Consider the following 15,217-nt stretch of genomic DNA (forward strand, 5'->3'; position numbering starts at 1 on the left):
AGTGTACGTTCACCTGATAAGTAAGACATTCTTTTACATAATAAAATATTTAAGAGGTTTGTCGAATGTTGTGAAGTGAATGTTGAGGGGAAGTGGGTGAAAGGTCGGCGCAGGAGTGTGTGTGTTTCTGTCCGCAGTGAATCTCTCAAACGGTCACGAACTCAATCATGTCTCTCCTGAGAGGTAATGCTAAATTAATAAAACTTTATATGTTGTTACTTCGAAATCATGCATTATATTGAACCTGTCGAATTATTTGTTTTGTTTTATCTGGTTTTGCGCTTGTTTTCCGCAATTGAAATTCAATGTCACTTGTATTAAGGGTTTGGGTTAACGTTACTTTCCCTCCGTTTCGTATTTGAATTAATGTATTCGTTTTTTCCGTTACTGGTAAAAACACTCTAAATATTAATAGGTGAACAGTTATTCTACTCTTTATTAATGTGTCATAATTATTGAGCAAATTATTAAGAGGTTCAAACTATGCTTTGGTTTAAAACTATTACTGACAGAATTAGGTTAAAGGTGAGGTCAGTGACTTCTTTTAATGTTTACTCTTTGGCATGACCCTTACTTATAAGTAGTATAGTCCAAGTTTATTTTATTAATTATACTTAAGTGAAGTTCAAGTATATTTTTAAGTATACTTTATGCATTAAGTATATTAAGTATACAAATATCAGTGTTCTAGTAGTATACTTGTAAGTTTACTGTTTCAATACTCCTTGGGACTAAATTGGCTCACCTTATAGCATATAAAAGTATACTTTTAAGTAGCAAACTTTGAGTACACTACTAGTTAACCTCTAAGTTTGTAGTTTGTACTGCACTTATACTAAAAATGAACTTATAGGTACAGTGATAGTTTACTAATTAAATACTTTGTTCACTTTGAAGTATAGTCTCAGTAAACTACTAGTCTAGTAGTTTCATACTGCAAGTATGCTCATAAATTTTCTTTAACTGAACTTTACATAATACTTTAAGTATAATACTATGTCACTACTTAGGTTTGAATTTGTATATATCTTGTTAGCTGCAGGAAACTGAGCATCTCCGTCTCTTCTCTGTGTGTTTGTGTAGGTGTGTTCATCGTCTCGGCTAAGAGGACACCGTTCGGCACGTATGGAGGAGTTCTGAAGGAGCACAGCGCCACGGATCTGGCCGAACACGCCGCTAAAGCTGCTCTCGCCGCGGGGAATGTGGCTCCTGAGCTGGTCAATAGTGTCATCGTGGGAAACGTCATGCAGGTGAGAGACACACGGATGGCACTGACTGAACGACTAGATTTTTTGCACTAAGCCTGGTTTTCTGAAGTTGATTTGTTGTCTCTGTCTGTGATCCAGAGCTCTGCTGACGCCCCGTACATCGCACGTCATGTGGGACTGCGGTGCGGCGTTCCCATCCCAGTGCCAGCGCTGGCCGTCAACCGCCTCTGTGGCTCCGGGTTCCAGGCCATAATCAATGGAGCACAGGTATGAGGTCTAAACGAATGTGAAACGGCCCAGAAGTTTCCTCAGATGAAGTGCTGATTGCTGTGTGTTGTGTGCCTGTAGGAGATCTGTCTTAAAGAGTCAGAGGTGGTTTTGTGTGGAGGCTCAGAGAGCATGAGCCAAGCGCCTTACGCCGTCAGGAACATCCGCTTCGGCACCAAGTTTGGAGTGGATTTGAAGGTAAAAATCATTTAAATTCACTGATTCTGAATTGAATTTGAAGTTTCCAATAATGAATTAAAATTGTTCTAGTTGTGCTCTGCTTGAAATATTTAATTGGATTTAAAGAGAGTGCAATTAAATGAGTTTTATCTAGTGATGACAAATGAGCAACAGAAATTTATTTACATAAAAACACCTTTAGGAGAACGTTAAAAAGCATCTACGCAAAACATGCAACAAACAAAAAGAATACCCATGCGTATGCAAAATTGATAAAAGGATGAATAAAACAAAAAATTTATTAAATTAAATAATAAGAATTGACATGGATAAAAAAAAATAATATTAAAAAAATACAAGCAGACTAAATCTTATCAATGGCATTACCAAAATACTCAAAGATATAAGACTTTCTATGTGCACAAGGCCTATTTCTCTCAAAATATTGTTCACAAATCTGTCTAAATCTGTGTTAGTGAGCACTTCTCCTTAGACAGATGTGTGAACAATATTTTTAGAGAAATAGGCATTTTGTGTACATAAAAAAAGTCTTAGATCTTTGAGTTCAGCTCATGAAAAATGGGTGGAAAAACAAAAGTGTTGTTTATAATTTTGTTAAGTGTATCTATATCTTCAGGAATCTGTCTTTTTTATGACTAGTTAAAGAGATTTGAGAAGCGAGTTAAAAATGTGATCGAGTTGGGGGAAAAAATCTTAAAAAATAAATAGACAATATATACAGTGTTTGAAGTGTCAGTATAAGAGCAAATAATTTTAAATTAAAGTTAATAATATATTGATTTAAATAAGGTAATTAATATAAAAAAATATTAATGTTATTATGAATAATTCTATGTAATATTTTCTTATAATATTAGTTCGAAACAGTGCTAAGAACATCTGCATATTTAGATACACTCAGATTGACGGGTATGTTTTGTGTGAGATTTTAAAGTGGACTTCAAGTGCTCTGAATAAAAGTGTTGTTTGTGTGTGAGTCAGCTGGAAGACACGCTGTGGGCAGGACTGACAGATCTGAACATAAAGCTGCCCATGGGCATCACCGCAGAGAACCTGGCAGAGAAATACCAGATCAGCCGCGAGGACTGTGACCAGTACGCATATCAGACCCAGCAGAGGTGGAAAACAGGTGAACAGATCGACCTCACAGCGGTTCAGTGCTGCATCAATACACACACTCTCACACATGCACATTCGCTCACTCACACATCTGTCTCTGCTTTAGCAAATGAGGCTGGATACTACAACGCTGAGATCGCACCCATTGATGTGAAGGCCAAGAAAGGGAAAGTGTCCATGACGTGTGATGAACATCCTCGTCCTCAGACCACACTGGAGCAGATGGCAAAGCTGCCCACTGTCTTCAAGAAAGGAGGCACCGTCACTGCAGCCAATGCTTCGGTGGGTACCAGTTACAAAATAAGAGTCAGAGAGAGGATGTGCTTTTAAACAGCATTATTTATAATTTTATTTAATTTGTTATATATTCGTTATCGTGTTTATTTGTTATATACACATTATTGTTATGATAAATTATATATATATATATATATATATATATATATATATATATATATATGTGTATGTGTGTGTGTATATAATTTTGTGTAGTGATTTTAGCAGTGTATTTGCATGTTTTTGAATGATGTTTTTGGCTCCTCCCACAGGGCGTGTCTGATGGGGCTGCTGCTGTGGTCATAGCGAGTGAGGACGCACTGAAGGCTCACAAACTCACCCCATTGGCTAGAATTGTGGCCTATCACACCTCAGGCTGTGATCCCAGCATCATGGGCATTGGTGAGTGCTCTGTCCCCAAACATACTTTTCCCACTAGGTGTAAAAGAATAATACATCAAATCATCCATAATGTTTTGTGAATGCGACAGGGCCTGTACCTGCCGTCACAGAAGCTCTGAAGAAGGCTGGTCTTTCACTCAAAGACATGGATCTGGTGGAGGTAGATTATGATAACATACTTGTTACATATTTTTTATGACACTATGCATGCATTTAGGGTGTGATGTTTCCAGAGCTGGTCGTGCAGGTTTGATCCAGAGTTTCATGTGTCTGTCAGGTCAATGAAGCATTTGCTCCTCAGTATCTGGCTGTGGCTAAAGCTTTGGGCTTGGACCCTGCAAATACTAACGTGAACGGAGGAGCCATCGCCATTGGACATCCTCTTGGGGCTTCTGGGATGAGAATCACTGCGCACCTCGTTCATGAGCTCAGGTAAAGACACAGATTTATATAGACGCTCCCCAACGTCAACATGAAATGAGTTTCCTAATGCACAGGTGCATCGTTCATTAATGCATTTTATTATAAAGAAGGAAATGTTTGAGTTTGTAATTTGTCCTTTTCTTTTACTTAATTTTTATTTATTTTTCTATAAAATATTCATACAGTATAAAATAAACACAGGAAAGGGTTAAATAAATTACATTCTGTTTTTGATGTAAGAATAGGTTTGTGTTAGGAATTATTTTACTTTTATTATAATTTTTTCTAGAAAATGAAGTCAACACAATAACTTTTTTTAAATATAAATAAGACACCTTTTTGTATAAAAGTAAATACAAAAAAATAAAAATATATTTTTAAAATGTAGAAAATAAAATGGTATAAGTTATAAATGAATGAATAAATATATATATATATATATGTATATGTATATATGTGTGTATATATATATATATATAGCCCACTGAGAAATATTAATACAAAAGCATTAACATGGCATGTAAACTAAAATAATAAATTAAAATTCAGTAATTAAAATTTGATAAAATAAATTAAAACATTTTCTGATGTCAGAACACAAACAAAATAAATTAAATATAAGTAAAATCTATAAATATAGATATAAACGTCTATAAATAAAAACACCCTTTTTCAAGAGATTTATTGAAAAAAAAATTTATATTATATAGATTATAATATTAAAATATTTAGTTTTCTTTTTTAAATCTAGGGCATGTATAGAAATTAAACTAAAATAATATATGAGAAATATCAGTGCAAAAAACAGGTAGCCTCAACATTGCATGTGTTTATTTCTGAGATCTGAATGCAAACACAATAAATAAACTGTCATATAAATTACAGCCTTTTCATAAAACAAAAATGAAACTGTAAGAATAAATAAACGATCGACTAGCAACTGCTCAGCTATCAGGAGGCAGCCCTGTGTTTTATATTGACTTATTTTTAGGATGTGTTTTTATTGCATGAAGTCATTCTGTTCTCTGTTCGCAGGAGACGTGGTGGAAAGTATGCGGTCGGCTCTGCCTGTATCGGTGGAGGTCAGGGCATCGCCGTCGTCCTGGAAAACACAAACTGAGAGAAACTAACACACACATGTTGAGGAGACTCACTGCGAACAAGTCAAGTCAAATTCAAAACCTAATTCACACCGTCCCAAAATCTGAAGCAAAAGATTCTGTCCACAAATGTGGAGTAATAATGGTTTATTTTGCACATGATGATTTTTCCTTTTAAATATCCCCACATATGATGGCATGTGTAGATGTTGGGATGTTGTGCCTGATCTAACATAAGCTGTGTTCCAGAAATGTAATATTCGTCATCGTGATTCAGCTCCATGTCACTGATGACACTCTTGATTGTGGACTTGAAAATGGTTTTGTATGATGATAAATTGTTGGGAGTGAATTCTTGTCAGATTCACTCACCTGAGCTCTGACTGTTCTTCTCATCAATAAAGAATGAGCTGAAAAACACTGCATTTTCTCTCTCTTGGCCTGCAGGTGTGTTTATATAAAAGTAGAGTTATACATATTACAATAACAAAGCTTTGAATGCACCATGATTCTAAATAAATTATTTTAAGGATAACCTTTAGTCTTCTGATTCAGTTTGATTTAGTCCAGGATAATCTTCTTGCATGTTTCATGTGTAGCTGTGTATAAATACAAATTACAAGTGTTACATATTGTATCTGGGATGAAAAATGTTAACTTAAATGTGCGTATATATACAGTGTGCATGTATACTAATATATCATGATTTCTGAAGAATTGTAACACTGAAGACTGGAGTAATGATGCTGAAAACATGGGTTTGATCACAGAAATAAATTGCACTTTAAAATCTATTCACATAGAAAATGGTTGTTTTAAATTATAATATTATTTCACAATTCTTAATGCATTTTTGATCAAATAAATGCTGTCAGTGACCAGAAGAGACTTTTAAAAACATGAAAAAACTTAATTATTTAAAACTTTTGAACGCCCTATATATATATATATATATATATATATAGGGCGTTCAAAATTGTATATATATATGTATTTTTTTTTAATTGCAAGCATTGACAGCAGTAAAATAATCAAATGAACTACTCAATTGTATAATTGCAGTCTGACCTTCAGTTCCTAAATCAATTTATTGCTTCTATTTATTTTCTAAAACATATAAATTGATTCCATCTAGAAGCGCCTGCGCCTTTAAGACGCAAACACGACGGAAGAAGAACCCCGAGCGTCATACGTCACGACTATATATACGTCAAATGCCCGGATGTCGGTCTTTTTTTCTAGCTGAAGGTAATTGTGACTTCCATCTCAGTTTTCTCCAAACACAATCTGCATTAATCGGTTTCATCTGATCTTAAAATCTCACTCTGGATCGTATATAAATGTTTTAAGACACGTATAACGTTACTAACTGAATATTTGCGTATGTAATGGGTGTTTTATGTACATTATGAGTGCTCGGCGCGCGCTGAGGCCTGACTCCGAGTCTGAACCGAAGCGGGTTTTCTGTGTTTATATTCACATTAAAGATTAAGTATAACGTTTCGGATAGTCACATGTATATACTGTCGAATAGGTTATATAATGTTTATCAGTCAATGTAAGTGTTAACGTATGTGCTTTAGCATGTTAGCAATGCTACATCAGGTCACGTTGAGTTACTGCAGCCCCATGCTAAAGTCATATATATATACATGTGGATGTATATATGTATGTATGTTCATTTGTATCATTTTTGAGACTTGTCCATTTAAGTGTTGCACAATTAACAGTCATTATGCACCGTGTCAGATCTTTTGAATATAAATTGCTGTCTATTTAAGGACTAATCACTGATTTGTGTATAATTATTAGAACAGTTGTGTTTTTGTGAAAAGCATTGAAGAGATGTCATGTCTGATTTATTCATATGTATAGTACTTTTCATAATGGACCTGTTTTTATCAAAGCTCAGCTCTTGAGTGATACGCGTGTTTTTATGTGCATGCATGTGTTAATAACTGTTGTGTTTTCTCAGATGGCTGAGGGCGATAAGAAGAAGAAGGCCCATAAACATGGCAGCCGTAACCCTGTCCTGGTGCGGGGCATCGGCCGGTATTCCCGCTCGGCCATGTACGCTCGCCGGGCCATGTACAAGAGGAAGACTAAAGCTCCCGTGACAAAGGTCAGCACCTGTGTCTTCAATACAAGAGCACAGATCTCCGCTCAAACCAGGGGTTTTCTGACGCTTTGTCTTGATGTTTCAGATCGAGAAGAAAATAAAGGAAAAGGCTCCATCCACAGTCACCAAAACTGTCGGCGGAGACAAAAACGGAGGCACTCGTGTGGTCAAACTGCGCAAACTGGTGAGCAAAAGACATGTAGAACCATGAACCTCTGTTTTGCATTCATCCGTTTTAACTTTACATTTGATTTAATGCAGATTTCTGTGATCTATAAGGATAATTAGTCTTAAAACGCTTTTGTGAGATGTCTTTAGCCTTGTATAGTCTTTCCCTTAACTCTCACACTTTTTAGACTTGAGTTTTGTCGATAAACATGAACATGCATTGCAGAATGAAAAAAATATCAGAGTAATATTTAGGTATTTGGGTTTCATAACGTTTTTTTGTGCATTCATAAGTCAAGTTATAAGTAATAAAAAAAAAAATAAGGAGTTTTAAATCCATTGATTTCAAAGCATTTTATCTTGTTGGTGCTCATAACATTGAAAAAGCAATAAATAATAAATTCAACAAAATTAAGGAATTAATTTGAATCCATCCATTGATTTCAAAGAAGTTGATACTGGATGGACATTTTCAGATTATATGGTATAAATTTCATAATGCTGGTCAAATAAAACTAATGAATATTGAAAAACGTGATGCAAGACAGTATAAAAATAATTATAACGAGTTTAACTGAATTCAAAAGGAGTTAAAACTGGTAATTCACGGATTATATATTCGTAAGTTTGATATCTAAATGAATTTTTTGTAGTTCGCGTCAAATTTGAAAGTGGGCAAATGCAGTAATAGTGTAACTTTTTGTGCGTTAGTTCATTGAAATTATTGATCTAAAGATACAAATATTAAGTTATGACTGTTTTCAAGCTTAGTTAACAAAACAACTCTGCAGATTTGAAGGGTTTGTGTGATTTGAACTGTATTCATGTTGCTGTGTGTGGTGTTCTGTGTCCAGCCGCGTTACTATCCCACAGAAGATGTGCCCCGTAAGCTGCGGAGCCACGGCATCAAGGCCTTCTCTCAGCACCGCAGGAAACTACGCAAGTCCATCACCCCCGGGACGGTCCTGATCCTGTTGACAGGACGCCACCGCGGGAAGGTACATGCACATCTCCATCTATCATCCATCCATCATGTCACTGCGTTCAGTACATTTAGTCATTTAGCAGACGCTTTTATCCAAAGAGACGTACAGATGAGGACGACAGAAGCAATCAAAACCAACAAAAGAGCAATTAAATACAAATGCTCGGTTAGCTTAATACAGTACATGTAGCAAGGTGTGTGTGTGTATATATATGTCCCTGGAGCACAAAAGCAGTCTCGAGTCTCTGGGGTATATTTGTAACAATAGCCAAAAATGTATTGTATGGGTCAAATTTATAGATTTTTCTTTTATGCCAAAAATCATTTGGATATTAAGTAAAGATCATGTTCCATAAAGATATTTAGTAAATTTCCTACCGTAAATATATTAAAACTTCATATTTGATTAGTAATATGCATTGCTAAGAACATCACATCTATACAGTTTTTAAAGATAATTTTCAGATTTTTTTTTGAACACTCAGATTCCAGATTTTCAAATATTGTCCTCCTAATAAAACATACATTGCTGGAAAGATGATTTATTCAGCTTTTAGATTATGTATAAATTTCAATAAATGGACCCTTAAGAATGATTTTGTTTTCCAGGGTCACACACACACGCACAAAAAAGTAGATTGAATGAAAAATAAAGAAGGCTGGTGTAAGAGGCCTTTTTTCTTTTAAGAAAACGAGCAGTTAGAAAACAAAGAGTGCAAGTGTTAGAGGGTCAAATAAAGATGGAAATTGTGGTTTTAGACGTTTCTTGAAGATGGCCTAGTACTCAACTGATCAGATTGAGTTGTCATGAGGTCATTCCAGCAGGAGGGAACGGTTACTGTAAAAGTCAGTGAAAGTGATTTTGTGCCTCTTTGGGATGAAACAGTAATGCACCGTTTGAACACCGACTGTAGCGAACGCTGTCCTCCACACAAACACTGATCTGATCTCTATTGAGCTGCAGCAGAGGTTGATGTGAGGACTAACAGTGACTGTGTTTCCTTCTGCAGCGTGTGGTCTTCCTCAAGCAGCTGGGCACTGGTCTCCTCCTCGTCACTGGTACGTGATCGCCGTCTGCTGCTGAAGCCATGGAGGGTTCTGTCACAGTGTATAATTGAACATCATCTCTCGTCTCTCTCAGGTCCTCTGGCTCTGAACCGAGTGCCTCTGCGGAGAGCTCACCAGAAGTTCTGCATCGCCACAACCACCAAAGTGGACATCTCTAGCATGAAGATCCCCAAAACACTGACCGACACCTACTTCAAGAAGAAGAAGCTGAGGAGACCCAAGCACCAGGAGGGAGAGATCTTTGACACAGAGAAGGAGGTTAGATCTGTTCTGGTTCTTCAGTTGCTTTAGCGGAGCTCTCGGAGTTGTGAACCTGATTGTTTTTGTCGTGTGCTTCTGCAGAAGTACCAGTTGACAGAGCAGCGGAAGGCCGACCAGAAAGCGGTGGATTCTCAGCTGCTTCCTCTGATCAAGAAGGTTCCTGATCTCAAAGGATACCTGCGCTCCACGTTCTGCCTGTCTAACGGAGTCTATCCACACAAACTGGTTTTCTAAAATGCAAATAAAATCTGTCATCCCAGATCATTTTCTGTGCTTTATTCCTTGCATAGCATTCGCTTGTCTATAAACATGTAAAAAAATAAGGATTTAATCATAAGCATTTAAATGATTCTAAAATTACAAATTCATACTTTGATATTTTAATGGGCAAAAAAATAATAGTTCTATAAAAGAAAACTAAAAGTAATCAAACGGTTCTAATAAAGTTTTTTACTGGAAAAGGGTGCTCTATCAAAAGAGGAGGTGCAACCAAACAGCCACTCACTTTTGAAACGGTCCAACGTTTTTGGTTAAAATGCATGACCAAGTACAACAACAAAAAACACTAATTAGATTGGATTATTTGCTGAGACGTCACATGTGATTGACCAATGAAGTTGGAAGTTTTCAAAAGGTAAAAGCAAATCTGCAAAAAGATCCATCCTTTTAAAATGAATAAATAGTGGAATTTCTAAGTCTATTAAAGTGCATTTTAACAGGCAGTTCTTATTAACTTTGCATCAGTGATTGCATTATTATTTCCCAGATATTTGTCTCCTAGCAAATAATCCCTCTGCATTTTAATTTGTGAAAAAGCTATTAAAAATGTCTCTAAAAATATCTCCGTGATGTAGCGTTCAAAAAACAGCTTTGCAAATGTCTCCCTGCAGTCTGCTTAAAATAAATAGTAAAAAAAATGATATTGTAAATCAGTCTGCTTTGAGCTTCATCTTTTGGGTATTTTTTAGGTTTAATGTTCATAGTGTGTTCACACCTCGATTCTGTTGTGCAGCTGTGATCATTCTTTATAGAAATGGCATAATTAGTGCTGAATGCGTTTCTTGCAGCCTATTTTTCCTCAACTCAATACTATGGCTGGTTTGTATTAATCTTTTCTTTCGTGTCTAATAAGATGCACAACTTTGTTAGATGTAAACTGTATTAATACTTGAGGAAATCCACAGCAAACTGAGGAAATAATGAAGGATGACTTCCAGTGATAAATGATTATTAATTTAACCAATATGAGTTGTTAAAATAATCAAATTACTTGAAAGTTAATATTAGAATTTTAGTGTTTCTAGCAATTTAGTGTAGATTATAGCTGTAATGTTTATGTGTTTAAAAATATTCATAATCTGTTTTTTTATATTAATATTATTTAAATGTTGGCTAATCAAAATGCTAAAAACAATCAAATATTTTTTTGTTTTAATTGTTAAATTATTTAAATGTGTTCATATTTACACACACACCATCATATATTTATTATATCACATATTCTTCAATAATATTTCTATTTCCTAGTTTTGAGACAATTGGAAATTGTGTTGGACGATGGAGGGTTAAAAAGTTTTAACTAGTTTAACTCTTTATACGCCGCACCATCAACCTTCTCAGACAAGAAACTCCAGGCCGACAGCCAAACCATTTTGCTTTAATTAAAAAAAAAAACAGCAGCGGACATAAAACGCTCACACCATGTATAGAAAACAAACATAAATACAAGTGTTTCTTGATGGCATTTCCCTCTCACACTGGCTTTTTCTTAACAATTATCAGAACGAAAGGAGAAGCAGCCGAGAGAAAGAAGGCAGGTCCCAGAGCAGGAATGGTTCGTCTCGTCGGTAGTCAGTTCATAATGGGCTGTTGAAACGAATGGGTGCCGTCGCTCAGCCCGATTTGAAGAGCAGGATGGCCACCTGACCCAGGTAGAAGTAGATGAAGTGTTTGGTCTCGTGAGTCACGTAGCTGCCGAAGTTCCTTCCCACAATGCAATGCCAGGTGGGGTTGTACTTTTTGTCGAACTCCTGCAAGAAAGCAATACATTTAAAGACGATTTCAAATGCAGACTTTATTCAGATTTTTTGTTTAGTGGCATTGGTAGCTGACGTATTTTTCCCATCGGTACTTTAATTTTTTTAAGTTGAAGCAAAATAGTACTAGGTTGATATTAGGTTGATAAAATATTAGGTTGAAATAATGTCAACTGATGGCTTTAATGAAAGCATTTATCGGAGAGATTCAGAGGATGACTAAAAACTATTATATTATTATTAATATAATCCATATTATTTATAAATGATACAGATCTTAATTAAAATGCTAAAATAATAATTAAAATGTCTTTCACTATTTAAACTGAACTGAATGCACTCTTAAGTTGCTTTGGATAAAGGCGTCTGTTAATGCATGAATTATATATGTGATAATATTCATATTTTTAACATGAATTAAAAAAGTAAAAATACATCAGATAAAACATTTTTAATAATAAATTACAATTGGTTTTCGATGAATTAATTCAATAAATAAAGAAAAACCTAATAGAATAATAAAAAATCGATTTTTAATTTTTGGCTTTTTAGTTCAGCTCATATTAATATTATTCATAATGCATTTCAATAATTCACAATGAACTAATCAATGCAATAAAATCAAATGTTCTTAATGAATAAATTAATAGATTTATATTAATATTTATTCGAATGAATAATCTTTTGGTTTGATTTGTTTCTATTACTTAGCTGCATAGAATAAAAGCCCCTGCTAATTATATAAACACGTTTTTCTTGTTTTCAGCATATATTAATTTAATTAATTACGTCTAATTAATAAAATCGGTGTATATTATAAATAATTCCTGTTTTGTGGCCCACTAAAGCTGCGTTCACCTTCTTGATGTAGGCGGCGATGTCCTTCTCGATGTTGTACTTCTCGAGGGCCTGTGTTGCACACTCCACAGAGTCCTGCTGCATCTCCTCAGACATGTCTGCATTCTTGATCACCGCCTTTCTGTCTGACATGCTGGATCTGGAGAGAGACAGAGACATTACGAGTTTAACAGGACTCAATCTGAGCAGCATCCTGTGATGCACCCTATCTAGTGCTCACCCCAAACCCACAGTCCTCCAGCATCTGCTCTGAGCCGAGCGGATGGGTGTTATATAACATCATCAGCACGTGAGATGCTTTACAGCCTTTATTCCATCTTTCTTGCATAACATCACGTGGCATTATTTCGCCAGGTTACTGTTGCCATGGACACCTGAGCTTAAGACTGTCCTCAGCACCACAGACTATTATTCATTTAATAACAATTTATGATACTTATTATGCTTATATAACTATTAATGAATTACAGTTAACTAAGCAAAGCAGTTTTAACTTACTGAATAGAATTTAAAATGATTGTTTTGATTATTAAAGACACGTGAATGGACACATGGTTATTTTTAGAAACAAGAAACACTCTACATCACCTTTTTAGATGTTAACTTAAATGAAATAATTAGGCTACGTGTCTTTTTGTGTATATTCTAAATAAAATCCTATCATTAATAATTGATTTAATTTGTATTTAAGATTTTAAGTTGCTGAAGCATGGTTAACTCGCGTTAGCTACAACATCGCTTACTCTGAGCCAGAAACAAAACCAGATATAATGTGCTACAGACTAATATACATTGTAAACTGTTATAAATCGATGAAAGTACAAGTTTTACCTTATTTCTGTGCAGATTTCTTGAGACGGAGAGAAATGCGACTGCTGCTGAGCGCTTGATCAAAAGTAATGTAGCTGTGCAGCTGCCGTTGGCTCCTCCCGCCCTCGCTTCACATTGGCTGTCGCTCCCATACCCGGCTCTGCGATTGGTCGGCTGTGCAAGAGTCTCGCTGCAATCTATCTCTGCATTTTATTTCAGACCGGCATGCTTTGCGTCTAAGACGCTTCACTGATATCCGTAGCAACAGAGTGGGCCAATTTGCCATTACAACATGTTTAAACAGTAATATCTTAGTCTGAACCCAAAGTAATCTTGATAAACTATATATCATTGGAAAGCTTAAAGACTGTAGTTATGATATTTCTGATTTTCGTTTTTCTGATACTGATTTTTGAAATATTTCAAAGAGCAACTGTAATTTATTAATATGCAAGACGAGTTCTCATCAGAGTCACAGAGTGCGTTCTGACCTATGGCTGACCTTTACTTTGAAATAGTGATGCATAGATGAAATAATGAAAAAAAAAAACAGTAAAAGTCTTTCAGGGATAGTGTTTAAAAGATAGCATCCATTTTATTTTTTGAGGGAAAAATGGTCTAAAAGTGTTTTGAATATGTAGAAAGAAAAACAGATTATCCTTTGTTGATGCATTGTGAACTATAACGCAGGTCCAAGGTTCTCGTAGCATCTCTTTTATGTGTTTTTTTGAGGTTGAATTGAAAGCAAATACTACCATACTGACCCTTAATGCTTATGATTGAGATGTCTGCTTCATAAATATTGAGAAAAGTATGGAAAAACATGTTTCAGGGCACTCAAAACATTTATGGAAATAAAGGCGCCCTTAAATGGTTACTAATGTGGTTTGATGGTCATGTAGTGGACAAGATTGTTACTCCTAAACAAAATCTCACTGAAAGCTCATTTTTTTGAGATATCAACTTCAAATTTGGAACATAACATGTTCATAATATTGGTTTTGATTTTCTAGCAGTTTTAGAGTAAAACATGTTTTGTAAAAAAAAAAATTGCATTTGAGCTCCATCACGTTATTTTTTTTATCAACTATTTTTATCTTAAAAATCTATTTTATACACCATAATTTTTGTTCCTATAACGTGTGAATATATCCTTTATCATACTCTACAACAAAAACAATTAGATCGCCTTGTTATAACTAGCTTCATTTTGATTCCCCAGGTCCGATGTTTAGCTTATAGCCCGTTAGCATCGGCAGCGTGGTAGCTGCTAACCGCACTTGCATTGCTAATACTCTACTTACACATGCTACAATTGCTTTACTCACTGTTACTTGCTTTAATGGCGGATGTATGTCTACCTTTGATTGCAGGTGAGGACACATTCGAACTGGTCAAGCAAAATGTCACCGGGTCCACTCATCGTTTTAATCATACACTAGATTTAATTATATTGCATAGAATCGATCTTACTGATATAGATATCGTGCCTCAAAGTGATGATGTTACCGATCATTTCCTTGTATCGTGCATGCTGCGTATAACTGATATTAACTATATGTCTCAGCGTTACCGTCTGGGCAGAACTATTGTTCCAGCCACCAAAGACAGATTCGCAAATAACCTGCCTGATTTATCTCAACTGCTATTTGTACCCAAAAATACACATGAATTAGACGAAATTACTGACAACATGGGCACTATTTTCTCTAATACATTAGAAGCTGTTTTTCCCTCATCAAATTGAAAAAGGTTAGAGAAAAACGTACTGTGCCATGGTATAACAGTAATACTCACTCACTCATGAAAGTAACTCGTAGTCTTGAAGGCAAACGGAGAAAAACTAACTTGGAAGTTTTTAGAATTGCGTGGAAAAACAGTATGTCCAGCTATAGACAGGCTCTAAAAACTGCTAG

The 15,217-nt window shown here is 35.4% G+C and overlaps 2 protein-coding genes and 1 pseudogene across 2 annotated transcripts; 2 read left to right on the forward strand and 1 right to left on the reverse strand.

The window, feature by feature from the left end:
- The first annotated feature begins 75 nt into the window (after positions 1 to 75).
- On the forward strand, positions 76 to 5,416 carry acaa2 (acetyl-CoA acyltransferase 2). The gene is made up of 10 exons (XM_059504286.1): positions 76 to 183; positions 1,084 to 1,250; positions 1,347 to 1,475; positions 1,557 to 1,673; positions 2,658 to 2,805; positions 2,902 to 3,077; positions 3,344 to 3,473; positions 3,563 to 3,633; positions 3,751 to 3,905; positions 4,932 to 5,416. Exons 1-10 carry the CDS (start codon positions 168 to 170, stop codon positions 5,014 to 5,016), a joined length of 1,194 nt encoding a protein of 397 aa, XP_059360269.1. The 5' UTR covers positions 76 to 167; the 3' UTR covers positions 5,017 to 5,416.
- A 1,535-nt stretch (positions 5,417 to 6,951) lies between these two features.
- LOC132098132 (large ribosomal subunit protein eL6-like) lies at positions 6,952 to 9,856 on the forward strand. Its single transcript, XM_059504287.1, has 6 exons — positions 6,952 to 7,118; positions 7,201 to 7,299; positions 8,138 to 8,281; positions 9,279 to 9,327; positions 9,410 to 9,594; positions 9,679 to 9,856. Exons 1-6 carry the CDS (start codon positions 6,972 to 6,974, stop codon positions 9,829 to 9,831), a joined length of 777 nt encoding a protein of 258 aa, XP_059360270.1. The 5' UTR covers positions 6,952 to 6,971; the 3' UTR covers positions 9,832 to 9,856.
- A 1,382-nt stretch (positions 9,857 to 11,238) lies between these two features.
- LOC132098133 (dynein light chain 1, cytoplasmic-like) lies at positions 11,239 to 13,437 on the reverse strand (annotated as a pseudogene).
- Positions 13,438 to 15,217: the final 1,780 nt, after the last annotated feature.

The sequence above is a fragment of the Carassius carassius genome, chromosome 21, assembly GCF_963082965.1.
Source record: "Carassius carassius chromosome 21, fCarCar2.1, whole genome shotgun sequence".
Taxonomy (NCBI): Eukaryota; Metazoa; Chordata; class Actinopteri; order Cypriniformes; family Cyprinidae; genus Carassius; species Carassius carassius.